This window comes from Chelonia mydas, chromosome 2 (genome assembly GCF_015237465.2).
Source record: "Chelonia mydas isolate rCheMyd1 chromosome 2, rCheMyd1.pri.v2, whole genome shotgun sequence".
NCBI lineage: Eukaryota > Metazoa > Chordata > Testudines > Cheloniidae > Chelonia > Chelonia mydas.
In genome coordinates, this window is record NC_057850.1 from 111,496,700 (window position 1) to 111,524,418 (window position 27,719).

The following is a 27,719-nucleotide window of genomic DNA, read 5'->3' on the forward strand; positions in this document are numbered from 1 at the left end:
TCTTCTACCCGCTGCTGTTCCTTTCTTGATTTTCCTCTAGGTCAATATTAGAATCAGGAATGGAGAATACATTAGTATCTCCCAGCTGTCTCCCCTGAGTTTCAAGTTTAAGCTCTATTAATCAGTTGTGCCAACCTCAATGCTAGAAGTATATTTCCCTCCCTACTCAGGGGGAGTCCATCCTATGAGAACAGTACTCAGTCAATGAATGCCTTCCAGTGATCGAACATCCCAAAGCCCTCCTTATAGCACCATTGCCTGAGCCATCAGTTAATCATAATCTTGCCTTGCCACTGAAGGTCACCTGTCTTCTCCAGCTTGGCATAGTCTCCCTTGATGTGTTCCAGTGAGAATCTAGCAGTATCATTTGTTCCCATGTGAACAACAATCAGTGGATTATTTCCTACTTCCATTAGGATCCTCTTCAGCCTCAGGTCCACATCCCATATTTTAGCTCCCAGCATGATTCACCCTTCTGTTCTTCAGACCAGCTCTGGTGACAAGCCTGTCTGTTCTTCTTAGTAGGGAGTCACATAGACCTGATTCATCCTGGTGTTGGTGTGATTCTCTGGCCTTCCAATTGTTCTTTCTGACTGCAAGTCCTTTTGTCTTTTGTTTTCCTTTGCAGTGTTCTGAGAGTCATTCTTTATCCTCTTGGGGCTCTGAACTCTGGCTTTCTTCTTGTAGGACTAGCCGCTCTTCCCTTCTTCCTTGCCCCCGCCCCCTTCTGTTACAGCCTGCTGTGCCCATTCTTCATTTTCCAATTCAGCAAACCTGTTCCTGAGCTCTATTTCTCTTTCACTAACCAATCTTTTCCTCAGCCTGGTTCTTGTAGTGACATGCTTCCACTGGCCACTTTCTTCACCCATCAGTCTACCCTCACAGTTCTGCAGTATAGCTTGTATCTGCGACTCTTGAGTTTTCCCTTTAGCCTTCTGTTATCTTCCCTCGATCATCTGCTTGAATCCCCTTTGAAACCCAACCACAATTTCCACCTGCATCACCAAACCTCAGATCTTCTCTTCCATCAGATCTATCAGGTGGCACTTCATACAAATGAAGCTCTTTTCAGGTACCCACTCCAGGATAGTGTTCATCCTGCACCTTCCACATCCAGTCATCTTCATTGACTCTTCCATTGCTTGGGTCACTACCACTGCTGCCCCTGTACAGTCAGAGCCTTCCCGCCTAAGCTCCTGTCAAGGAAACAACCCCCCACCCCAAAACAAACAAAACCCCTACCAAAACAAAAACAGAACACTACACATGCCCTCCTCCAACAAAACTCCCCCTCAAACTCCCCTGTGTTCAGCTCTGTTTGCTGGCACCTGTGTTACCCAGATGCTTTGTAACAGGGTCAGGTTCTTTAACTGGCTACCAGCATCTATTGTCTGGGGAATAACCTCCCTCAGCCCACCAGATAAGTATGTAAACAGAAGACTTAACAAGGAAATATCTTTCAAAACAAACAGGGTTTATTTAGGGAATTTAACAATACCAGGGAATGCAAGGGGGAAAGGGAAAATAACTCAGTGGTTTGCCCCAACAGTGGGCCTGAAGCCTGGTCTCCAAACAACCCTAGACAATAGCCAAAAGTTTGTACTTGCAGGTCCCCAATGGACCCACTGGATAATGATGCATGCACACAGCAGCTTTTGGACCTAAGCAGTCATCTGCAGCTGGGCTAGGTGGATCCTGGACCTACCACTGCTTCCAGTGGTTGCCAGGGACAGGAGGAGCACAGGACCTTCAGCAGATCAGGAGCACAGGAACAAATGGTAGGTTCCCTGGGTCACACACGACAGGTAAGTCTCAGGCATAAGAGGACTCAGATCAATGGTGAGGATTGGCGATGACGATGATCTGTGGTGAAGGAAACCCGTGCAGATAGACTGTTACCAGCTGCCTCTCTAACGAACAGCAACTGCTGACAGGCGTGCAGCCCTTATAAAGGTGCTGTGTCGCAAAAGTTCCACAGAGTCAGTCAGAGCCAGTCCCTTCTGCTAGGTTCCAAGTCCTTTAAATGTTCCATAAGCACAACAGCATCAACATCATCAATAAATACAGTAAACATGAAAATAAACACAAAGGAAACAGCCCCTGCGCCTGTGTTGCGGCCTGGCTGCTTTGCTGCCTTTGTAAGCCCCCTAATAAGAGAAGGCCCCCTGAGGGAAGGTCCACTCATGGATCAGCAACTGGTTAAAAGATAGGAAACAAAAAGGTAGGAATAAAATATCAGTTTTCACGGTAGAGAATGGTAAATGGTGGGGTCCCCCACAAGCATCTATACTGGAACAAGTGCTGTTCAGCATATTCATAAATGATCTGGGAAAGGGAGTGAATAGTGAAGAGGCAAAGTTTGCAGATGATACAAAATTATGTGAAGAGTTCTAGTGAGATCTGACATAACTGGGCAACAAAATAGCAAATGAAATTCAACATTGATAAGTGCAAAGTAGTGCAGATTGGAAAACATAACCCCAACTATATGTAGGGTTCTAAATTAGCTGTTACCTCTCACGAAAGATCTTGCAGTCCCGGTGGATAATTCTCTGAACTTCAGTTCAATGTGCAGCAGCAGTCAAAAAGGCTAATCATTAGGAAAGGGATAGAAAGTTAAGACAGAAAATGTCATAATGCCACTATATAAAATCCATGGTGAGCCCACACCTTGAATATTATGAATAGTTCTGGTTGCCCCATCTCAGAGAGGATATAGTGGAACTGAAAAAGGTTCATGGAAGGTGCATAAAAGATGATCAAGGGAATGGAATGGCTTACATACAAGGAGAGGCTAAGGACTGGTCATCTTGGCCATATTGGAAGAGAAGATTGAAGGTCTGGAGCAACAGGTAACGACCCTGCGTTGTATACGAGAGACTGAGGATTTTCTGGACCAAACTCAGGATAGGCTTCTAGGGGCACAAAGCTCTAAAGATATAGAGCAGGTTGCACAGAGGAGCCAAGAGGCCAGTGAAGAAGCTTGGCAACATGTGACCTCCAGAAGAGGTAAGCGGAATGTCCGGGTTCCAGTAACACAGACACAGGTAACTAACCGCTTTCATGTTCTCTCCACAGGTACCATTGCGGAGAGTGGACCAGATGATATGTCTGGGGGGAGAAAGCAGAAGGAGACTCCGCTGGTTGGGAGGCATGAGATGCGATGTCCTGAGGTTGGGGGTTCCACGACCACCACTCCCAAGAGGAGAAGGCGGGTGGTGGTGGTCGGGGACTCTCTCCTCCGGGGGACTGAGTCATCTATCTGCCGCCCTGACCGGGAAAACCGAGAAGTCTGCTGCTTGCCAGGGGCTAAGATTCGCGATGTGACGGAGAGACTGCCGAGACTCATCAAGCCCTCGGATCGCTACCCCTTCCTGCTTCTCCACGTGGGCACCAATGATACTGCCAAGAATGACCTTGAGCGGATCACTGCGGACTACGTGGCTCTGGGAAGAAGGATAAAGGAGTTGGAGGCGCAAGTGGTGTTCTCGTCCATCCTCCCCGTGGAAGGAAAAGGCCTGGGTAGGGACCGTCGAATCGTGGAAGTCAACGAATGGCTACGCAGGTGGTGTCGGAGAGAAGGCTTTGGATTCTTTGACCATGGGATGGTGTTCCATGAAGGAGGAGTGCTGGGCAGAGACGGGCTCCATCTTACGAAGAGAGGGAAGAACATCTTTGCCAGCAGGCTGGCTAACCTAGTGAGGAGGGCTTTAAACTAGGTTCACCGGGGGAAGGAGACCAAAGCCCTGAGGTAAGTGGGAAAGCGGGATACCGGGAGGAAGCACAGGCAGGAATGTCTGTGAGGGGAGGGCTCCTGCCTCATACTGGGAATGAGGGGCGATCAACAGGTTATCTCAAGTGCTTATATACAAATGCACAAAGCCTTGGAAACAAGCAGGGAGAACTGGAGGTCCTGGTGATGTCAAGGAATTATGACGTGATTGGAATAACAGAGACTTGGTGGGATAACTCGCATGACTGGAGTACAGTCATGGATGGTTATAAACTGTTCAGGAAGGACAGGCAGGGCAGAAAAGGTGGGGGAGTAGCACTGTATGTAAGGGAGCAGTATGACTGCTCAGAGCTCCGGTACGAAACTGTGGAAAAACCTGAGTGTCTCTGGATTAAGTTTAGAAGTGTGTGCAACAAGAGTGATGTCGTGGTGGGAGTCTGCTATAGACCACCGGACCAGGGGGATGAGGCGGATGAGGCTTTCTTCCGGCAACTCACGGAAGCTACTAGATCGCATGCCCTGATTCTCATGGGTGACTTTAATTTTCCTGATATCTGCTGGGAGAGCAATACAGCAGTGCATAGACAATCCAGGAAGTTTTTGGAAAGCGTAGGGGACAATTTCCTGGTGCAAGTGCTAGGGGAGCCAACTAGGGGGGGCGCTTTTCTTGACCTGCTGCTCACAAACCGGGTAGAATTAGTGGGGGAAGCAAAAGTGGATGGGAATCTGGGAGGCAGTGACCATGAGTTGGTTGAGTTCAGGATCCTGACGCAGGGAAGAAAGGTAAGCAGCAGGATACGGACCCTGGACTTCAGGAAAGCAGACTTTGACTCCCTCAGGGAACAGATGGCCAGGATCCCCTGGGGGACTAACATGAAGGGGAAGGGAGTCCAGGAGAGCTGGCTGTATTTCAAGGAATCCCTGTTGAGGTTACAGGGACAAACCATCCCGATGAGTCGAAAGAATAGTAAATATGGCAGGCGACCAGCTTGGCTTAATGGTGAAATCCTAGCGGATCTTAAACATAAAAAAGAAGCTTACAAGAAGTGGAAGGTTGGACATATGACCAGGGAAGAGTATAAAAATATTGCTCGGGCATGTAGGAAAGATATCAGGAGGGCCAAATCGCACCTGGAGCTGCAGCTAGCAAGAGATGTCAAGAGTAACAAGAAGGGTTTCTTCAGGTATGTTGGCAACAAGAAGAAAGCCAAGGAAAGTGTGGGCCCCTTACTGAATGAGGGAGGCAACCTAGTGACAGAGGATGTGGAAAAAGCTAATGTGCTCAATGCTTTTTTTGCCTCTGTTTTCACTAACAAGGTCAGCTCCCAGACTGCTGTGCTGGGCATCACAAAATGGGGAAGAGATGGCCAGCCCTCTGTAGAGATAGAGGTGGTTAGGGAATATTTAGAAAAGCTGGACGTGCACAAGTCCATGGGGCCGGACGAATTGCATCCGAGAGTGCTGAAGGAATTGGCGGCTGTGATTGCAGAGCCCTTGGCCATTATCTTTGAAAACTCGTGGCGAACGGGGGAAGTCCCGGATGACTGGAAAAAGGCTAATGTAGTGCCCATCTTTAAAAAAGGGAAGAAGGAGGATCCTGGGAACTACAGGCCAGTCAGCCTCACCTCAGTCCCTGGAAAAATCATGGAGCAGGTCCTCAAAGAATCAATCCTGAAGCACTTAGAGGAGAGGAAAGTGATCAGGAACAGTCAGCATGGATTCACCAAGGGAAGGTCATGCCTGACTAATCTAATCGCCTTTTATGATGAGATTACTGGTTCTGTGGATGAAGGGAAAGCAGTGGATGTATTGTTTCTTGACTTTAGCAAAGCTTTTGACACGGTCTCCCACAGCATTCTTGTCAGCAAGTTAAGGAAGTATGGGCTGGATGAATCCACTATAAGGTGGGTAGAAAGCTGGCTAGATTGTCGGGCTCAACGGGTAGTGATCAATGGCTCCATGTCTAGTTGGCAGCCGGTGTCAAGTGGAGTGCCCCAGGGGTCGGTCCTGGGGCCCGTTTTGTTCAATATCTTCATAAATGATCTGGAGGATGGTGTGGATTGCACTCTCAGCAAATTTGCGGATGATACTAAACTGGGAGGAGTGGTAGATACGCTGGAGGGGAGGGATAGGATACAGAAGGACCTAGACAAATTGGAGGATTGGGCCAAAAGAAATCTAATGAGGTTCAATAAGGATAAGTGCAGGGTCCTGCACTTAGGATGGAAGAATCCAATGCACCGCTACAGACTAGGGACCGAATGGCTAGGCAGCAGTTCTGCGGAAAAGGACCTAGGGGTGACAGTAGACGAGAAGCTGGATATGAGTCAGCAGTGTGCCCTTGTTGCCAAGAAGGCCAATGGCATTTTGGGATGTATAAGTAGGGGCATAGCGAGCAGATCGAGGGACGTGATCGTTCCCCTCTATTCGACACTGGTGAGGCCTCATCTGGAGTACTGTGTCCAGTTTTGGGCCCCACACTACAAGAAGGATGTGGATAAATTGGAAAGAGTCCAGCGAAGGGCAACAAAAATGATTAGGGGTCTAGAGCACATGACTTATGAGGAGAGGCTGAGGGAGCTGGGATTGTTTAGTCTGCAGAAGAGAAGAATGAGGGGGGATTTGATAGCTGCTTTCAACTACCTGAAAGGGGGTTCCAAAGAGGATGGCTCTAGACTGTTCTCAATGGTAGCAGATGACAGAACGAGGAGTAATGGTCTCAAGTTGCAATGGGGGAGGTTTAGATTGGATATTAGGAAAAACTTTTTCACTAAGAGGGTGGTGAAACACTGGAATGCGTTACCTAGGGAGGTGGTAGAATCTCCTTCCTTAGAGGTTTTTAAGGTCAGGCTTGACAAAGCCCTGGCTGGGATGATTTAACTGGGACTTGGTCCTGCTTTGAGCAGGGGGTTGGACTAGATGACCTTCTGGGGTCCCTTCCAACCCTGATATTCTATGATTCTATGATTCTATGATTCTATGATCTTAGTAGAAAAGAGACAGCTAAGGGGTTATTATGATAGAGGTCTATAAAATCACAAATGGTATGGAAAAAGTGAATAGAGAAAAAAGTGTTCTTTACCCTTTCCCACAATACACAAACCAGGGGTCACCCAATGAAATTAATAGGCAGCAGGATTAATACAAATAAGAGGAAGTACTTTTTCCACTCAACACATAATTAACTGTGGAACTTACTGCCATGGGATGTTGTGATGGCCAAAAGTGTCAGTTTCAAAAAAGAACTAGATACATTTATGGAGAACAGATCCATCAATGGCTATTTGCCAAGAAGATCAGGGATGCAATCCCATGCTCTGACCAACCCTAAACATCTAACTGCAGAACTCAGGAAGGGAAGATGGGGTGGATCACGCCAACTTCCCTGTTCTGTGCGCACACACACACACACACATATATATCTTGGTACAGGCCTCTGTCAGTGACAGGATACCAGGAGATGGGCCATTGGTCTAATTCAGTGTGGCAGTACTTATATTTCCTTTTGCTGTTCTTTTGTTTCCTTCCCCTCTCTTTGATTGATACTAATATATCACCTTTTACCTAAGAAATAGACTTAGATGCTTTCCCTCCCATGCTTCCATTCCATTCCCCTTTCATTGTGTCCTACACTTATCTTTTAAATATTATCTTTTAGCCTGTACGCTCTTTGGAACTGTCCTTCACTGTATGTTTTGTACAGAGCCTAACACAAAAAGGCCCTGATCCTAACTGGGGCCTCTGTGTGCTACTATAATAATTAATACAGTAAAAGCTGTGTTATCTGGCACTTTACAAACCAGAAAGCTCTAGAAACTGGCATTTCTGATGTCCATTAAAAGTCCAGTTGGTATGGGGCTGGCAGGCTCCCTACCTGGCTCCGCGTGGCTCCCCGGAAGCGGTGACATGTCCTTGCTACTCGTAGGTTGAGGAACGGCCACTGGGGCTCCATGGGCTGCCCCCACCCTGAGCACTGGCTCCACAACTCCCATTGTCCAGGAACCATGTCCAATGGGAGCTGTGGGGGGCGGTGCCTTTGGGCGGAGCAAGCATGAAGAGCCACCTGGCTGTACCTCCCCCTAGGAGCAGCAGAGACACGTCACTGCTTCTGAGGATCTGCCTGATGTGAGCGCTGCCCAGATCTGGCACCCTGCCTCCTGCACCCCAACCCCCTGCCCCAAGCCCCCTCCAACACCCAAACTCCCTCCCTCTTAGTTAACTGGAATTTTTGACTCAGTGGCACCCCCCATTCCCCCAACATGCTGGATAACAAAGGTTTACTGTAATACCACCACTGCGAAGAGATGATGACATTAACTTTACCTGCGCAGAGCCAGAGTAACTGAGTTCTTATGAAAGTGAAGTGTTGATGAGTTACCCAGGTAAAAAAAAAAAAATCCAACTTCAACCCACAACCAGCTTTTTGAAACCTGAGGGTTCCATTTTGCACCCAGATTTATGTCACTAAGATGTGTAAGACATCCACCCAAGTCAAGGTTGGTTGAGAATGTTCAACACATCACAAAAGAGTGTGCAAACCTAAAGAGTAGAAAATACAATCTTTTATATGAGATCAGCTTCATTTTTTTGGAAACAAGCAAGTTCTTGGCTGGCTTAGACCAACAAAGTAAAAAAACCTACAGTAAAAAGACAAAAGTGAGAAGAAAAAATGTCTTTTGTTTTAATATACCTAGTATCAAACGGTTCAGCTATCTGCAATCTGAGCCACGGACTTTTCCTAGATATTGCTCCATCATTTGTCATGCATTTGTTGCAGTATCTAAAATTAAAATATATACAGTACCATCTTCTTCCAACAGAGGGTGCTAAAACACCAAGTTTACATATGAAAAGCCGCAAGCCACTCTTAAACCAAGTACTCATAAAACTGCACTGCTTCTAGCATTCATTTACTTCATTTTTATGTTATACACACATAGCTATGGTCTAGCTATACATATATACATCACAGCAGCTGTAGTTTGAAAAAAGCAGCATAGGATAAATTACTTCATACAAAAGGGCTGAAGGTGGGGGGGGGGGAAGTTATTTGTTCAATTATTTTCATCAGACTTATGTGAATTACCTATTAATTCCCTAAGGAACCTGATTGTTGCCCCTCTCATTGGTTGCACCTCAGAGATCCAGGTATCTATCATGATTGGGGCGGAACTGTAAAAACAACCCCTGGAACCCTGGCCAGGAATTCAGACAAGGAGAACGTTATGAGCACTATCAGAAAACAAACAGGGAAAGCTATTCTATTACAATAGTTCTATGAATGAAACTCTAGCATGAAGTGTTATTAGAACTCTCAAGACTATACTAATTTGGGGGGTGGGGGGGAGTTTGTATATATATAATATATAAGTTGCATTAAAAGAGAAATAAGGTTACAAAGTCAAGTGCTCAAAAATTAGAAAATATTAGAATGAAGGTAGCTTGTGCAAGTTTAATTCAACCCCCTTGTGCATATGCATGATGACAGTCTTTAATTACGTGATCACATACTATTTTTTCCACAGGAGCCCTCCTCATTCAGTGATGTTTGACATGTGTTTTAAACTATATTGAGCAAGATTTGTTTGGAGGCTTGAACTAAGAAGCTTTAAAAAAAAATCATATAAAGTCATAATCATCCGAAGCTTTCTGATGTACCACTGATTGATTTGACATGGGCCAAGTCCAGTTCCTAGTGGATAGGTGTCTAATTACAATTGGCTCCTATTGCTTGCAATCCTAGGCAAAAGGTCTGGGACTGGATGTGGATTAAAAGTCTGATGCAACTGCCATTAAAGGCAATAGTAGTTGGAGGGGGCCCCCAACCCTAAAACTGTCTCTGCTGGCACACACTATTTGGAGCCACATTGATTTCAGTTTCAGAGTAGCAGCCGTGTTAGTCTGTATTTGCAAAAAGAAAAGGAGTACTTGTGGCACCTTAGAGACTAACCAATTTATTTGAGCATAAGCTTTCGTGAGCTACAGCTCACTTCATCGGATGCATTCAGTGGAAAATACTATGGTGACTAGCACTTGAGATACGTTAGATCTAATGATATTCTACCGTAAAATGTATTAGAAGTGCTTGTGCTATCACAACCCTGTGAGGGCTTCCTGTGCTCAGAGTTCCTTTTGCAAAATGTTTTTGGCAGATGAGTATAGACGCTAAAGCTTTTTTCCCCCAGGAACTGTCCAGGTTTCAATGCTCCATCAACTGTCTGTCCAGCTTAGCTCCCACCCTTCCATTTTCATATTGACTGGATGTGGCAAAAATACACTCGTGGATATTCACTTTCCTCTGTATAAACTAATAATTACCAATATATATCCCTTCATAAAAAATTAACAGTGCAATTCACCTTGAATCTAAAACTAGAAGCTTATTTAAATGTATGCTAGTGATGCTAATAATAAAAAAACAAAAGCATTAACTCATTTTCAAATAAAATCTTCTAATAGTGAATGTGTCACACTGACAGCCCTGAAAATAACTCTTCATAGCAAGCAGCAGGGAAAAACATCTCCATGTTGCCCTGTCAGTAGAACATACTCCTGACTTGGAACAACCATTTCTAGGGTTGCATCTCACTTCATCAGATGCAGCCGATGAAGCTGTAGCTCACGAAAGCTTATGCTCAAATAAATTGGTTAGTCTCTAAGGTGCCACAAGTACTCCTTTTCTTTTTTTCATGGTATCTAGGTTTTGTCCCATTACAACTTTCTGCACAAACTTTTATTTGGGGTAGAAGGTATGTACATGCAAGATTTAAAACAGAGACAGACAAGGTAGGTAAAGGTAGAAGTTGGTCGAATAAAAGATCTTACCTTACCTACCTTGTCTCTCTCATATCCTGGGACCTACATGGATACAATGCTGCAAACAGATTTAAAACTGGCATTATTGCCTTTTAGGAATCTGCATGGTGACATACGATAAACCTTTCAAGTTGTTCATGCCACTCCTCAGAACCAGTGTCTCATTTTCTTAAGTGCTGGGATTTGTATATTTCAAGAACAGATATGGGCTAACTGACAAAACTTTAATAATAATAATAATAAAAAAGAGTAGGATAAATCCTGCAAGCCTGACTCAGGCAAAACACTCCTTTCGATATTAATGGGAACTCTGCCTAAGAGCTAAGTGAGGATTATTGAATTTGTTGTTATTACATGTTAAAATAGTTCACAGTCAATGTTACACTAAGGGAGGCAGAATGGTCTAGTAGTGGATAGTGCATCTGCCTGGCACTCAGAAGAGTGGAGTTCTCTTCCCAGATTGGGTATTGGCCTGCTGATGATCTTCAAAGATATTTAGGTGACTAAAAGGAGATGGGCCACCTCTATGAACCCTCTAAAGGCCAACAGTGGCACTTGGGTTACACCTCACCTTGCTTTACCATAGCTGGGTGTCAACGACCTAACGTGGCTAAATTTGACCTAACCCTGTAGTGTAGACCAGGGCTAATTCTTTTAAGATGCTGGGGACAGTCAGAGCATAGGAAGCCTGACCCCAGCCTCTGACTGCCAGAAGCTGGGAGTGAATGAAAGGGGATGGACCACTCAATGATTACCCTGTTCTGTTCATTCCCTCTGAAGCACCTGGCATTGGCCACTGTCATAAGACAGGATACTGGGCTAGATGGACCATTGGTCTGACCCAGTATGGCTGTTCTTAGTTTCTTGGGAGGGAATTGAACCCCAGTCTCAGTACCCTAACCACCAGGCTATGGGTTATAAGGTAGGTCACTGCTGCCTCCATGGCATTTCTTGCAAAAAAAAAAAAAAAAAAAACCCCAACAGCTTAGGTGTCTAACTCTTGGACAGGGTTCACAACTGAGAATCCCAAGCAGAGACAGATTCTTCCCCCAGGACTGGACTATTGGCTAGTTTAGGTGGCTCCCCACCAGTGTGCTGACTTCTGTGTATCCCATTCTTAGATACCTAAGTGCTGCCAAGAGCGTTCACATTGGAGCACTCTGGGATAGCTCCCGGAGGCCAATAACGTCGATTATGCCGCACTACCCCGAATTCGACCCAGCAAGGTCAATTTTAGCACTACTCCCCTCGCCGGGGAGGAGTTCAGAAGTTGATTTTAAGAGCCCTTTAGCTCGACGGAACGGGGTTGCTTGTGTAGATGCATTCATTATAAAAATCAACCTAACGCGGCTAAATTTGACCTAACCCTGTAGTGTAGACCAGGGTTAGTTCTTTTTTGAACCAAGTTATAGTCTTGGCCTTCACAACATCCTCTGGCAACGAGTTCCACAGGTTGACTATGCATTATGTGCAGAAGTACTTCCTTTTGCCTGTTTTAAGCCTGCTGCCTATTAATTTCATTGGGTGACCCCTGGTTCTTGTGTTACGTAAAGGAATAAATAATACTTTCTTATTCACTTTCTCTACACCAGTCATGATTTTATAGATCTCTATCATATCTGCCCTTAGTCATCTCTTTTCCAAGCTGAACAGTCCCAGGCTTTGTAATCTCTCCTCATACGGAAGCTGTTCCATACCCTTCATCATTTTTGTTGCCCTTCTCTGTAACTTCTCCAATTCTAAAATATCTTTTTTGAGATGGGGTAACCAGAACTGCCCACAGTATTCAAAGTGTGGGCATACCATAGATTTATATAGAAGCATTACGATATTTACTGTCTTATTATCTATCCGTTTCCTAAGGGTTCCTAACATTCTGTTTGCTTTTTTGACTGCCACTGCCTCATGTAGAGAAGGGATTTAAATTTGAGTTTCTCACCTCTTAAGAGAGTGCCGTCATCACTGGACTATGAGATGTTCAGTTGTAGGTCTCTCTCAATCTCTCCTGTTGAAGTTGTTCCACTCTGTATAAATAATTAAAATCGCAGTGGGCTAGAGAGAATGATTCTATAGTCCAGTGGTTAGGGCACTCACTTAAGAGGTGAGAGACCCAAATTTCTTCTCTACATCAAGCAGAAGGGGGAACTGAATCCAGGTTTCCCCCAGCCTGGCAGAATATCTCCTAGCCACTGGGCTAAAGGTTATAAGGGAAGCCACCTCTTCCTCTTCTCCACTCTGGCCATTGAATGTGGAATTAGATGTGCTCTGAGAACATCGCCCACCTTGAACCCTGCAGACAACAGGCAGGACAATGCCTAGTTTGAAGATCCCATTGGCCTTAAGTGTGAGATACGTGCCTATCTCATAAGGCTGTGTGCATGTTCACGGACAGTAACTCAGGCACCTAGGGTGCCTCCAGGCTTAGCTGGCAGCTGAGCAGGGCTTCTGCGGATCTTAGTGGTGCCTAAAAGGACTTAGGTGCCTATGTCCAACTTTTATGGATCTGGGCCATAGCGTACAGAGCAGCAGAAGAGCCAATCCAATGCTCAACAACATGAGGGCGAGAGCCCACTTTTGTGAGGCATACAAGGATTAGAAGTTTCCTATTCCCTCTTCTCCCTTTAACGCATCCATGCAGCAGAGCGCTGGGTTCTAGCTTACAGTGTGATGGAGACATTCATTCTCATGTAACATTTAAAAATTTAACATAGGTACACAGCAGATTTTTCTACTGTTTACATCCAGTGAGATATAATTAACAGTGCTAGACAGACCCTACGTAAATATATGTTCTTATTTTACTTACATAATTTAGCTTTCTAGCCAACTGAGGTCTTGTTTGAACAATACCTTACTGCTGATATGTGTGCAGTTTTATCTAGAGTGACTGATTCCTATTTTGTGTTATCTGTAGGATTCAGACAAGCAAAGTGGAACTCCTGGTATGCACACAAGTGTACCAATACATGTAGCATGTAGAGTTTTGCGATATGAGGCTATGTCTACACTGCACACCTTACAACGGCACGGCTGTGCCACTGCAGCTGCACCATTGTAAGGTGTGTTGTGTAGCCGCTCTTTGTCACCAGGAGAGAGCTGTCCCATCGACAAAATAAAACCACCTCCAACAAGGGGCGGTAGCTTCATTGCCAGGAGTAGAGCTCCCACCAATGAAGCACTGTCCACACTGGCGCTTTTCATCCTTAAAACTTCTGTCATTCAGGGGGTGTTTTTTCACACCGCTGAGTGACAAATGTTTTAACGATGAAAGTGCCAGTGTAGATAAAGCCTAAGACTAAACAGTCCGAGTTACACTGGTATCATTTTAAAAATATATATATATTATATACACCCCTTACTTTATTTGGCACAATGGTCTTGGACTCTCACTGACTGTTTGGCCAGCAGGCTCTCTGGTTAGAAAGCAGTCCTGAATTAAAGAATATGGGTAATGCAGTCTTGCTCAGGCCAGCCATGCAACCATTAGAACCAGTGTCCACCAAAGGATACATGAAACCATAAAACATTCCAGAAAACCTACACTTTGTCTTCCACCAGCGCCACTGTGCTGAAATAAGAGGGTATCTGACTGCGGGGGGTTATAATCCTCTTGAAGTCTTGCTACCTGCTGGAAGGAGAACAGCAACACCGGTACCATGAACATACTCAGTGCATACTTCTTTAAATGTATATCTTTAGTGGGCCAATTTCTACTTTCAATTACTCCATATTGATAGTGGGGTAACACCATCAATTTCAATAGAATTATTTCAGGTTTAAACTTTAAGTGAGAGCAAACTTTGATCCATTTTTTTAGAATACTGAATCTTGGACTAGTTATGTAAAATACACGATTGATTGGGACTACTTTTAAAATAAATGAATACTTAGGGGAGCTTTTTCTATTTTAAGAGATTGGTACTTAAAAAAAAAAAAAAGCAGCCAACTCCTAATTCAACTTTTAAAAGTGACAGTAACTTTTATTACTCTTTCCATTGAAGGGCAATTTCAATTATGTTTGCTATGAAAGTGTGATTAATTAATCTGAGACATTACTGATTTAAAACAAAAAAAAAACCAAGCCATTATTAGAAGTCAAAAAACCACAATGTTAATGAACATTAATAATTATGTTTCAGCCAAAGCAAGTCAAGAAATTAGAAATGATACTTTTTCATATAGCAAATTTGATATGGCTCCATTCTATTAGAAATGCTGAGATTAAACTGGAACACCAGAACCTTTGAATTATTGGGAAATTGGGATCTGGATCAGAACTTTCTGGCTCACGCCCATCTCTAGCAGATGTAGATGAATCACATTCAGCGGTTAGTATGGTGCTTTTTTGTCAGTCATCTCCCACTTACCCTGGAGCAACCCAGCTCCAACAGAAGAACCAAAACAGTAACATTATGGAATGAAGAGGCCAACTTTTTGCTTATGTGGCCATTTCTTTGTGACCAAAACGGCTGTCCAAAAGTGACCATTTCTCTCCTTTCTCCAGTGCAAGAGTAACCTCTGCATTTCGTAACTCATCAGGAATCAAGTGAATAATCTAAAGTGAAGATGAATAAAATGAAGATATTGAGGGTGAACCTCAAAAAGTTGGCTCAGTATAGAGAGCATTCACGAATATGGCTGGTTAAACAAATTACTTCAGACTGCAAAGCTGGGCTGGAAGTCACCTAAGTACAGGTCTTTGAGAGATAACTAGTACTTCCCATTTCTGGACAGGTAGTCAATGAAGATAACTGCTCCCAGTACACTTGTCATATCTCCGGATGTGGTTCCAGCAAGAACTATGGAGTGAAGCAGTAACAAACCCATCCCCCCGCAAATCTTTGCTGTTCAAAACAGTTGGCTTTCATTTTGGGGAAATGATCAGGTAGGTTCTTGCTTTGGATACTGGTATGAACATATATACTTCAACTACACCTTAATTACGGAGGTTCATTCTGTTGTGTGCCCACCACCAAAAGCAAAAGACAAACAAATAATAATAATAAAAAAAGAGAATCCCTGAGAGCTGGTCAAAAGTTTTCAGACAAAACATTCCCCCCCCCCCCCCGTCAGCAAACACCACTTTGTCAAAAGTCAAAACTTTCTGCAGGACTGTCAGTACAATTTTGTTTCAAAAATCAAATCAATGAAATTTCAATAATCACAAAATATTTATTTTCAGCATTTTCAGAACACTATTTAGATTTTTCATTTTCAAACTCACTTTTTGTTTTGAAATATATTTTGTTTTACATTAAACAATTTTTAACTTTAAGTCAAAATCAAACCAAAATATTTCTGTTGACTTAAAATTCTAAATTTTTGTCTAGTGGGAAATCTCAAGATTTAATTTCAGTCTAAATCCAAATGGAAACAAAGTTTGAAATGGGAATATCGCACAGAAACATAAATCCCAATTCCTTCACAGGTCTAATTATCCTGGCAAAGTATCATGACATTGAGATTTTCTCCTTGCCACCTGTACTATTTCTCCTCCCCAGCTACCCAGTTGGTCACTGTCTCCTGCACTCAGAAGCCTCCTTTGTCAGTTTCCCTGGTCCAGTGGAATGTAGCTGTCAGGAAGATCATTGTTCCAGAAGGAGATGTGATCTCAGGTAGGTTGGGCCCATCACAGGAGGATTTCGTTCCCCAGCTGCCCACTAGTGTCTCAATCCTGATTTGGAGGGACCACCATTAGATTCAGGAAGGTAGTTCACTCTTCCTATCTTTTTAGTCCTTGACTTACTGATGACAAGGATGACATTAATGATGATAAAAATGAGGAGTCCTTGTGGCACCTTAGAGACTAACAAATTTATTTGGACATAAGCTTTCATGGGCTAGAACCCACTTCATCAGATGCATGGAGTGGAAAATACAGTAGCAAATATTTATACATAGTACATGAAAAGATGGGAGTTGCCTGGGGGGGGGGGTCAGTTTAATGAGACAATTCAAAATATACCTGCTACTGTATTTTCCACTCCATGCATCTGATGAAGTGGGTTCTAGCCCACGAAAGCTTATGCCCAAACAATAAGGTGCCACAAGGACTCGTTTTTGCTGATACAGACTAACAGGGCTACCACTCTGAAACCTGTCATTAATTATGATGATTTTTGAGAGGCAGAAACTTGTTCACAGGGAGCTGATTTCACACTATCCAACCAACCTTGGCTCTTTTCCTGCTGGACTTCTGCATTATTTTCCCTTCAGCTATTTACTTTCACTCTTTAATTTCTTGACTCCTTACAAATTTTCTCTCGTCTCCGCCACCACAAGTAGTTTTCTGAACAGGAGAAAGTACTTGGTCTTGTTTCTTACCTCCCCTATCAAGCGGAGGCACTTTCTTGCTTTTAAATACAGAAGATGATCACAGGCAAGGAGTAACAAATGGTAGCAAAATTATTTTCTTTCTTATTATTTCCTCTTCACGCCTGGCACGTTTGTTTCTGCTGGCTTGTGACATTTCCCCTCTGTCGTTTGTGGAAACCTCCTTGCTGTAGTAAAAACTGCAGCACAAATAAGACTGCGCAGTGCCTGTGTTTTGGCTCTCAGAGCTCAGCAGTCACAATATTCTTTTCTTCACGCTCGACGTGCATCGCCCTGCTGTGCCGCCTGTTTGTGGTCACCTGCCACCTAAAGGCACCCACGCCCAACCACGCACCTGTAGTTGCTTTCTAGTCACTATAGGCATTAGCCCCCTGCCGACACAGGGGGAATTCCCGGGGCTAAAGAGCTTACCCGAGACAGGCTGTTATCTCCAGCCAAAGCGCCCCTGCTTGCAGGCTCGGAACGACCACGCCGCTGACCACGTTTAAGGGGAATGCTCCCGTGCACGCGGCTGCTGCCAGGAGCTGTCCTAAGCAGCCTCGATAGCCAGCCACCCTCTTCGGCTTGTGCACCTGCCTGACCAGCCAGCCGGCGCGTGCGAGGGCGGTGGGAAAGAACGTTCCCCGGATCCGCCTCCCCTCTGAAGTCACCAGCTCCCGGCTGCAGGGGGAGCATGTGGAGGCCAGGGCCCTGCTTAAGCTGGAGGGAGGGGAAGACAAGGCAGAGAAGGAGCTGAGTGAGAGCGCGGAGCGAGCGGCGGGCGGAAGGGAGCTGGATACCCTGGACAGCGCATCGCTCCTCTCGCCCTCCACAGCGCCCGCCCGGCCACCGCACCCCTCTCGTCCGCACCATGGTGAGTGACGGCGCCAGCCCCGCGGGGGTTGGCGAGCCGATGGGGCCCCGAAGCTGCCCGGGAAGGAGGGAGCCGGGCAGCCTCAGCAGCTCCCGGCCGCCGCCGCGCTGTGCTCGCTCCCTCCCATCGTGCGGGCAGGGAAGGAGCAGGGGGCGCACCCGGCTGCAGCCGGACTCGCTCGGGCCGCACAAGCAGCGGCTCCAATCCGCCCCCCGCGACCCCTCGGCGCACCCACATCTGGCCCGGCCCGTGCCCGCAGCCCCTGGCCACACAGAGACCCCCCGCGGCGCGCTGCTCTCCCCGCACGCCCAGCTGGCAAGCGGCCAGGAGCAAACAAGGGAACAAAAGGAAATGGCTGGTGAGTGTCTGCAGAGGGGCACGTGGGGGAATCGGGCTGCACCCCCGCCCCCACCGGAGCTGGCAATGTGCAGTTCACACAACCGACGCCATAGAGCCTCTCCAGCCTGGGCAGTGCACCCCGGCTCCGAGCCCCTGTCCAGCTCCCGGCACGAGTCAGGGGCCCAGGACTTCCCCCGGGGCCCCAGCCCGGCGTTGGTCCCCTGCGATTGAAGCCTCCTCTGTGGAGAGGCGGTTAAACCCTACGGTTTAAACCCTACGGCCTTGATCCACCGCGCCACTGGCACAAAGCGACCCTAAAGCCGGCTTAGCCTTGCCGGATTGCCCCCCGGGGAGAGGATTGCGCGGGTGGGGCAGAGCTCCTGCGCCACCCTCAGCCCTTTCCTAGGGCGCCTTCAGGGAGGATGGCCAGGGGTAGGGCTGTGTGGCTGGGGTATCCCTATTGCCCAGCAACCGCATAGCTGGGGTCTGAGGGAGAGTAAAGGACATTTTAAACACCCTTTCTCTCGCCCTCCCTCTCCAAAATAAGATCCCGGATCGGATCAGATCGGCTCCAAACTGAGGAAGTTTAGATCTGAACTTGGGATCTGAGTTCATCTTAAAATGGAACCAATTAATTGGGCGAGTTAAGTTCCTGGAGCACTCAATGTCTTCATTTCATTTGTCACTCGCTCTAACCACTCCAATATCCACATCTCTTGAAGGGTTTGAGGATTTAGGTTTCCTTATCTTCATTAGTGAATAGGGCATTAGTGGGATGGGATTCAGAAGACCTGGGTTTAATTCATGGCTCTGCAACTGGCCTATTGGGTGACCATGGACCAGTCAAGTCCCTCCCTGTGCCTCAGTTTCCCCATTGGTTAAATGAGGATAATCGACCTCTTTTTAAAACTTCCTTGAGATCTAACACTGAAGAGTGCTGTAGAAAACTTGGCATTATTATTGTGGTTATTTATATAGTGTAACTCTCTCCAATGAAGTGCCACAGAACATTTGAGATTGTATTTAAACTAGTTTGGATTGAACCTAGAATGCAAACTTGTTTTTGTGGTTTACCTGAGCAGAAAATGAAAGGCCAGTAAATGTGCCTCATGAATATCTCAGGGAGTGAATTCAGAAGGAGAAACAAAATGAGAAGGAAGACTCAGGCCACGTCTACAATACAGAGTTATGTTGACCTATCTTACACCAGCATACAGCCACAGCAGTTCTTAAATTGTTTGTGTCAGCGGTGCGTGTCCTTACCAGGAGTGCTTGTATCGATTGTATTGTCAGTGTGGTGCATAGTGGGATGGGTCGTGAAAGTCAGTAAATCAATGTAAGCAATGCAGTGTCCACACTGTCGTGTCAACCTAATTACATCGACCTTGACTCTATGCTGCTCAGGGAGGTGGTATTACTAGATGGGCATAGTGAGGCACTTATGTCAGCAGGAGCCAAATTTAAGTGAAGACACTTGCACAGCTAGCTTGAGGCAAGACAGTTTATGTTGACCTAACCGTGTAATGTAGACCAGGCCTTAGTCACAATGCCAGTACATGGTGGTGGGTTTGCATTTAGTTAAAGCCTCAGACCCGCCCAAATAGAAAGTCATTAGTTAACTTATGGGAGGGAGTCTTCTACCTCAATGACATTTGACATTAGCTTTTTCACCTGTGACAGTTGTAAGTCATAGATTGACAGGAGGGAAAGATCAGCTTCCCAAAAGTAATCTAACAATGATCCTGAATTTTATGAAAGTGAAAGAGTCAGTATTTTGGACCTGCTCTACCTTTGACTGAGAGTCTGTCAAGTGTGTATTAGTGTTAGAGATTCTATTGTTTGAATATTGCAACCAATTTACTGCCACAGTCCTTTATGGAAAAAAAAGTAATTGGTTTTATACATAAAGAAAGGTTAACATAATGCATACCTTCAATTCCAGTTATATGGATTTCACAGGGTTCACTCTAAAGAAACACAGCAATATAAAAACCTATTAATCTGATTTTACAAAGTTCTTAAACCTAAAACCTCAGTTTCTACTAATTCCATCTTGAAATTGAGTCCTTTATTCTGCATCTTCTTTATTTCCAAGTATTCAGGCTAATGCGCACACATTATTGATTATTCATGAAGGTATGTTAATACACATTTCTGCATTAATCATGTATAAATACGGGTTTTAGGGGAACAATTTTTTCATGACTATAAACAGAATAATTTTAACACTCACTTTTGGGGTGCAAGAGTGTGAGAACTACAAAGTGAAGCAATTCTTGCACCCACACTGCAACTCCGAGGATATTCTTATAAAATATTACTATTTTGTATGCATAGAGTATATTCTTCAGAGGAATCCAAAGCACTTTAATAACAGTAATGAATTCAGCCCCACAGTAGCCCTGTGAGTTAGGGCACTATGACCCATTTTACAGATGAGAAGAGTGAGCGACAGGGAAGTTCAGTAACTTGGCAAAGGTTCCATCGTAAATTTGTGGCATGGTTCAGAACAGAACACGGTCATGTGGGTTATCAACAAGACTGTTCCTCCTCTTCAGTGGTATGCATGTTATCAGATGAAAAGCCATCTGCATAAAAATAGTTTGAAAGCAGATGTTTCAGCCATATGTGAGGTCCAGAAAGACAGCCACCACTTTTGAAAATGTCTAGGCCCTTGAAATGAGCAAGTTAAAGAAGAACTAACTTGGTTCTCCCCTCAAAGGGTCCATATATCTACATGTTGTCTCTCTAAAAATGGGTCCGAAGTTATCCTTTGTGAGTCTTGTTTAAGTTAACCACTTAAGGGCCTGATTGTACCTGACTCAGACCTAGGAAGGTAGGAGGGAAACACATGCTACATTCACTAAACGGGTGATAGAGACAGTGCTTTAGTGTAGTGTATACTGCTTGCTGGAGGACTTCCGACTGCAGCACTCACAATAGTGAAGAGCATGGCTTAAAAGTCACACTCCTGCCACAAATGATTAACCCTTTTCCAAGAAAGCTTTTTAAAAAGGTGTTAGGTCTGATCTTGCTCCCATCGAAGTCAGTGGGAATTTTGTCATTGTTTTTAACAGAATTGGCATCAGCTCCAACATCAGCTATATTTTAGACACAGATGCATATGCTGCATTCAAAAAGTGGGCCTGATTCACCATACCATTACTCCAGTTTTGCTGGAGTAAATGTTGAAATCAGCTCCAGTGGAGTAGCATTATGCCCATATTTTGGCACGTGAAAATGATTATGTACATGGGTGGATACATTTTGCAATGGCACCCATGTATAATGAACATGAAATGGAACAGTTTCATTTTTCTTTTATTACCCATATGAATTCTTTGGATAAGCTCTTTAGTAAAAGCCACTCTACAATCAATGATTGACAGAAGATTGTTGCATTTCTTCTGCATTGTAGGGATATGGGTGATAAGATCTCAAGAAGGAGGAATAATTTGCCCTCCATACTTGTAGAGTATATATACGTTATGTTATTGATTCTAAGTTCCTGTAGTTGTGCAGAACAAAATTAAGCCAATTCCAAATCTCAGTAATACATTACTTAGACTACAGTGATGATGATTACAAGTGAGCCTCGTGTCCCAAAGAATACTGTGCAGCATGTTTTGATGAAAGTATGGAGGTAATGATGTACAATACAATTAAAAGCCAGGTGTGCAGAACAGGTGAATCAGGTCACAGAACTCCCACTGAGATTTTCTTGGTAATCAAAATTAATTAAACAGAGCTGTTTGAACCTGTCAAAATGCTTCATTTTTTTTCCTCATTGGAGAGCTGATTTCAGGCCAGTCACATTGGTATAAGTTTAGAGTAACTCCATTTACATCAGTGCAGTTACTCTGGATTTCCACTAATATATCAGAGACTGATCCTGAAACGCTTTTCTGGTTCATACAGTGGTTAAAATTAACCTCTGAGTAAAAATGAATAGGTCTTTGGATGTCTGTCATCAATATACGGAAGGCCAAGCTCTGAGTCACATGTGGGTTTGGTATGTTTCTGTAAGCAAATTTTATCTATTCTTCTGCATCTGTATTGATCTGTAAGGAGGTGTTCCATTTTCATTTCTTGTCATAGAGCTACTTGCATTGCAAAAAGACTCGGCCTCATGATAATGACAGGGAAAAAACTCAAAGTAGTATGAAAATACACTTCTGGGTTTGTACCAAGATGTGGGTACATGTAAAATGTAATAAAAATAATTTACTGTGGTTTGCTTTTTCATCAAGAGTGAGAAAAAAAAATAATTTTAATGGAAGCATGGTCAGGGCAGAAATCTTGCCTGAGTAAAAATTCCCATTGGACCAAATTTATTTCTGAAGTAAAAGATTTATCCCTGGTATAATTTCGGACTCAGTAACTTCAATGGGATTTTTGCCAGAGAAAAGACTTCAACTGTCATTTGCCATTGACTTCAATGGGAAAAAAAACCCTAGGATCTTCCTGAGAAGGTCACCATGTTGGCTAAAATATAACTAGAACTCTTGAGCCATATTTTGGTGGTGATGCTGTCTTGAAGACTTCAGATGAGTCAGGGATATAGTGACAATGCTGTAATAGGGAACAGGTGCCTTAAGACAAGCATGGTAACTCAAATGATAGTGACTCAAAGATAAATGTGCTACCCAAGCTAATAAAAAAATCAGTTGAGAATCTGGATTATTGCCCAGAGAGTAGTGAGCACTGAAACACTGTTAGTCTGTCTTTTTACACTGGTGTAATCACTTGTACAGGGCTCAGCAATTTTATTAGGTGTCCTACTTAGGAAGAAACTTGCAGCCATGGAGCACACATCTGCTCTCACTTGAGTCCAGTGTCATTGACCTCATTGCGGTTGGGTCGATGTGATGGAGCAGAATTTGGCCCACACTGTAGAGAAATGCTTATTTTTTCTTTTTATTTTGTTGAAGAAGCAACTCTAAGTGTAGGAGGTCAGACTAGATGATTATGATGGTCCCTTCTGTCCTTAAAGTCTATGAGTCTTTGAGCTTTTGCTATATTTTGCCTACACTGAACTCTTGGTTTGAAGCAAAGGATATGCTGGGCCGGATCCTCCTCTAGTATAACTCAGTATAGCCCTACTGACTTCAGGGAATATATGCAAGTTACATCAGTTGAGGACAGGGCTGTTCTTAAGATTTATGGAGCCCTACGCAGTATTATTAAACTGATACCTCTATGCCCGACTTCCTCTTAACAACACAGACATAAGCTTACAGTATTGGAAAATTTGCCACATGCACTTTATTAAAAACAGTTTAATTGTGCTTCCTTCACCCCTAAGCTCTGCACAGTGCTGTCTTCACCCCTAACCCCTGCACTTCCCTCCCACCTGGACCCCCAAACCCAGCCCTGTGCTGCCAGCGTGCCCTGCCACACCGCCCCCCTGCCCAGCAATCCCCATACCCAGTGGCCCCTCACCCAGAGATCTCCACTACAGGTCCCTATGTGCAGCAATCTCCTATCCACAGACAACCCCCACTGCCCAGCGCCCCCTCACAGCCCGCCTCAACCGCCCAGCACCCCATATTCCTGAGGGAATTCAGCACCAAAAAATTAAATTCTGTGCACAATATTGCAAAATTCTGAAAATTTTGTCAATAAATAAATGTTGAGGCTCCAGCATGGCAGTGGCAAGCATAGGCCACTGGCTGCGTGGAGGTGGGAGTTCACCCTGCAGGCTTTCCCCTCCCCTCCTAGGATAGGGACTTGGCAGTGAGATACCTCTGTGTGCATGTCAAAAGGCCACAGGGAAGCCTTTTACATGATGGCTGGGATGTCAGCCATGACCCCAAATCCATTTGAATGACAAAAAAGAAATAACTGATACCAATGGCTGAGTCCAGCCCTCATCCAGGCCCTTGCCTGCCACTGCTCTGGGCCATCAACACCCAAATGGCCTTTCATTCTCCCTAAAATAGAGCATTTCCCTCTAATCCTGAAAAATAAAGAGGTGCTTGGCATGTGAAGTTTAATAAGAAAAGGAATTATATTCAGGTACCAGTGTTTTTTTCTGCCCTGATTTACACACCTGGTTGCCACACACGGCTCAGTGGGATTGTACTGGATATAACTCAGCATGCAGTTTCAACAGTGCTTCAACAGTGGGGCTGGAGCCATAACCAGCCAAGTCTCATTTGAACAGTGGCTCTTGTTTTGGATTATTTAAAGCCATTTTTAAAGGTCTTTCCCATGGATGAGGAAGAAGGTGCTGCATTCTTGAAGGGACCTTTAAAATCCCACCCAACTCGGTGCTGTTTAGAACTCTCCCTCGTTAAAACGTTACCAGCTTGAGAGACAGCCCTGGAGATACTTGGATCCACAAGAAAAAAAAATCATGTCCCTTTCCCCCTAAATAAAAGTTTTCAGCCACTCAAGCCTTGTCAAGTGCGAGTCCATCTTCCTCCCCAGCTAAGAAGTCACTCCCTTCCTTGCACTCTGCAGTCCTGCTGCTTTTCTGCTTCAGGTACATCCCCCTCCTCCCATTCTTTTAGTGTCAGTTTCCTCCTGTTGACACTGGAATATTGTGAATGGGCAGGAAAAGCAAACACCACCTTCTTTTATTTTCCTTTAACTTTCCCTCCTCCTGAACACGAGCAGCGTCTTCTCTGTAGGAAGGAGGCAAATATAATAAAAACCAAAAATCTTTTCTCATAATCCATAAATGTTTGTAAATTGCTTTGAGAAACTGCAGTAAAGAGTGCAGCAGAAGTGTAGCGTCGTATGTATTTTGTAATATGATGCCTTAGCCACCTTACCACAATGTGCTGTAAACTGGCCATTACCATGTGTTTTCTGCACATCCCATCTCCATGCACTAGCATTCCTAGGCATTTATACAATGTGCCATGAAATGGGAGAAGGAGATGGGTTTCTGTTTGCCAGAAACTATCCTGGCAGAAATCCACTATTCACACAGGACCCACGGCAAACAAAGATGTCTCACAGCCTATTTCTGATCTCATGAGGCAATCAGCCCCACCAGTCCTTCCATTCATAGAATCATAGAAGATTAGGGTTGGAAGAGACCTCAGGAGGTCAGCTATTCCAACTCCCTGCTCAAAGCAGGACCAACCCCAATTAAATCATCCCAGTCAGGGCTTTGTGAAGCTGGGCCTTAAAAACCTCTAAGGATGGAGATTCCACCACCTCCCTAGGTACCCCATTTCAGTGCTTCACCACCCTCCTAGTGAAATAGTTTTTCCTAATATCCAACCTAGACCTCCCCGACTGCAACTTGAGACCATTACTCCTTGTTCTGTCATCTGCTACCACTGAGAACAGCCTAGCTCCATCCTCTTTGGAACCCAAAGTCCAAGACAATGTATCAAGTCTACACAAATTGTTACATAACTGCTATGTATCTTTTACCCACTTACACTCAGAAACCACAATGGTATAGGAATATTAATGTGTTAGGATATGATGTTTGGGTATGAAAACTCCTTTTTTGAAGTTTAAATACATCACATTTTAGACTTTACACGGATTTCACAAACAAGAAGGAAGAGATGATGGCAGAATCAGTACTGAGCACATTTAAAACATTTATACTGCCTGTCTGCATTATGCATAGAAGCCAGGATTTGGTCCTTGTGTCTATGCTGTGTTCATAGAACATGCTTTCTCTGGTGGCCAAAAATCTCCCTGGTATTTTTAAAGCAGTTTTCATATCCACTAACCTCTAGTGTAGCACCCTGACACAAACCATAGAGGTGATGGGGCCCCATTCTCCAGTGCCTTTATAGCTTGTATAGTTATTTACCCAGGTAGAAGTGGTTGTAAAGAGGCTACTACTCTGATCAGCTACCTCACGTTGTACAGGTATCAATGGCTATGCAAAGATCAAACTAGTGGAGAATAAGCCACCGTGACTTTTAAAGGAGATCTGTGAGTATTTTAAAGTGAAATAACTGCAGGGTTGTATGCCAAATGACTAGATAACCTGAGTGACAGAGGTAGTCAGCACAAATTATTTTAAACTTCTTTATCTGTTTCATGCCTCCATCAGAATAGTACTATAATGGAGAAGTAGTAGTGCAGAGCTCTGAAAGCAGCTTGAAAACCCAGATCCTCTGAGTGGTGGCAGGTTCGGTCGACATCTGAAAATCCTCTGGTTCATTAGCTCCAATCACTATATTCCCATAAAAATGCACAACAGTCAGCAAAAGGAGAACTGGGGCCCTAATTTGCATCAGGCTCCTAGTTTTACATCAGTGTATTCCCTCTTACTCCCATGGAGTTTCTCTTTGCACAGTGGCAGAAATCAAGAAACTCAGAGTCAGAAATACAGTTGAGCCTAACAGTTAAAAATACAGCAGTTATTGTAAGGACAAATGTTGCAGTAAATTCTGAGTTTGCTTAAATATAAAGGACCATTTTATTCCCTGGTGCAAGTCTGTTGAACTCAATGCAGTGACATCAGGGATGAATTTGGCTTAACGTTTCTTAGAGTCATGCCCCACTATAAAGAATGTTTTATTAATCTGTACATATAAAGCTGGTTTAAAAGCTGAGCTGTTGCTAGGCATTTAGAATTATTTAATAAATCTGATACAGTTGGAGTCTAAAGTATGTGAACAGTGATAGAGTAATACTCGTTAACTGCAAGTCAGGGATTAGTTTGTAAAGGAGTGGAGGTGGGAAAGGAAAGAAAGGTATGCACGTTGGCTGGGATTAGAATTTATTGACCATTTAGAGCCAGGAAACAAAGGTGTTTGTTTATTTTTGGTGGCCTTTGAGGAGGGCATAAGTAAATGAGGGGACTTCCCTGGCTTCCAACCCTCAAAAAACCCCTCCCCCTATTCATTTGCAGTCCAGTGTTACTTTGTCTCATGCTTCAGACTCCAACTGTATCATATTTAACTAACACTAAACACCTAGCAACAGCTCAGCTTTAAATCATTTTTTTGCATATTTCTCCTTGTTGTTTGCATCCTCATTTGCTAAAAATGTGGACCACAGTATTTAACTCAGACTGCCTCCTGGAGAGCTTTTTATAGCTTCCTACACTGCACTGCAACTAGGAATTGGATAATTGCCATATTGCAGTGATATATTTAAGAGTTCAATATAAAATAAAGATTACATATTATTGTGTAGGTTATTATTTTTCATCTACTTAGAATAAGACCAGCCAACCAAAAATGGATTAAGGTTTTAAAGCCCAGTTGTGTAAGTGTAGGCGAGGACACCCGGAGCTTTACTCCTACTGTTTGCCAGTGTAGGGACTTGGCACTAGGACTGCAGCAATAAACTCCTTGAAGTATCTCCATTTCCTACTCCAGCCCATGGACCTGCCACCAGTAAAATGGGAGAGTAGAGGGCCACAAGCTGCAACTTGTTAAAGGGTGCAGAAGCAGCTGTCATTCTGCTCTTGACTCTTCACTCTCTCTTATGCCATTGGGATTCCACTGAAGTCAATGAAGTCACACCATCATAAATTTGTTTTAACAGTACAGAATCAGACCAAATGTGTCAAAATACTGTGCTTTGTCATTTGGATTCTCTCTCTCCTTCCAAACCTCTGCTTTGAATATGGTAAGATGGGCGGGCTTGAATTGAGCACTCAGTTTCCACTAGGGCTCCAACCTTCGCTAGTACTTTTGGAGTTCAGCTGTTGTG

At 44.2% G+C, this 27,719-nt stretch overlaps 1 protein-coding gene and 1 long non-coding RNA gene across 3 annotated transcripts in view; one reads left to right on the forward strand and one right to left on the reverse strand.

The window, feature by feature from the left end:
• Positions 1-1,453: 1,453 nt before the first annotated feature.
• Positions 1,454-2,798, reverse strand: LOC122464273. The gene is made up of 2 exons (XR_006288220.1): positions 2,515-2,798; positions 1,454-2,195 (listed from the first exon to the last, which is right to left on the reverse strand). It is a non-coding gene; the product is annotated as an uncharacterized LOC122464273 (long non-coding RNA).
• A 14,606-nt stretch (positions 2,799-17,404) lies between these two features.
• ELOVL2 (ELOVL fatty acid elongase 2) overlaps positions 17,405-27,719 on the forward strand; it is a 93,419-nt gene continuing 83,104 nt past the window's right edge. The window contains exons 1-2 of one of the 2 annotated variants that reach the window (XM_043540115.1): positions 17,405-17,679; positions 17,718-17,735. In XM_043540115.1, coding sequence (XP_043396050.1) covers positions 17,733-17,735 — 3 coding nt within the window. In that variant the 5' untranslated portion in view covers positions 17,405-17,679; positions 17,718-17,732. Of the gene's footprint in view, positions 17,736-27,719 lie in introns of both variants that reach the window. The other variant, XM_037893166.2, reaches the window with a different exon arrangement.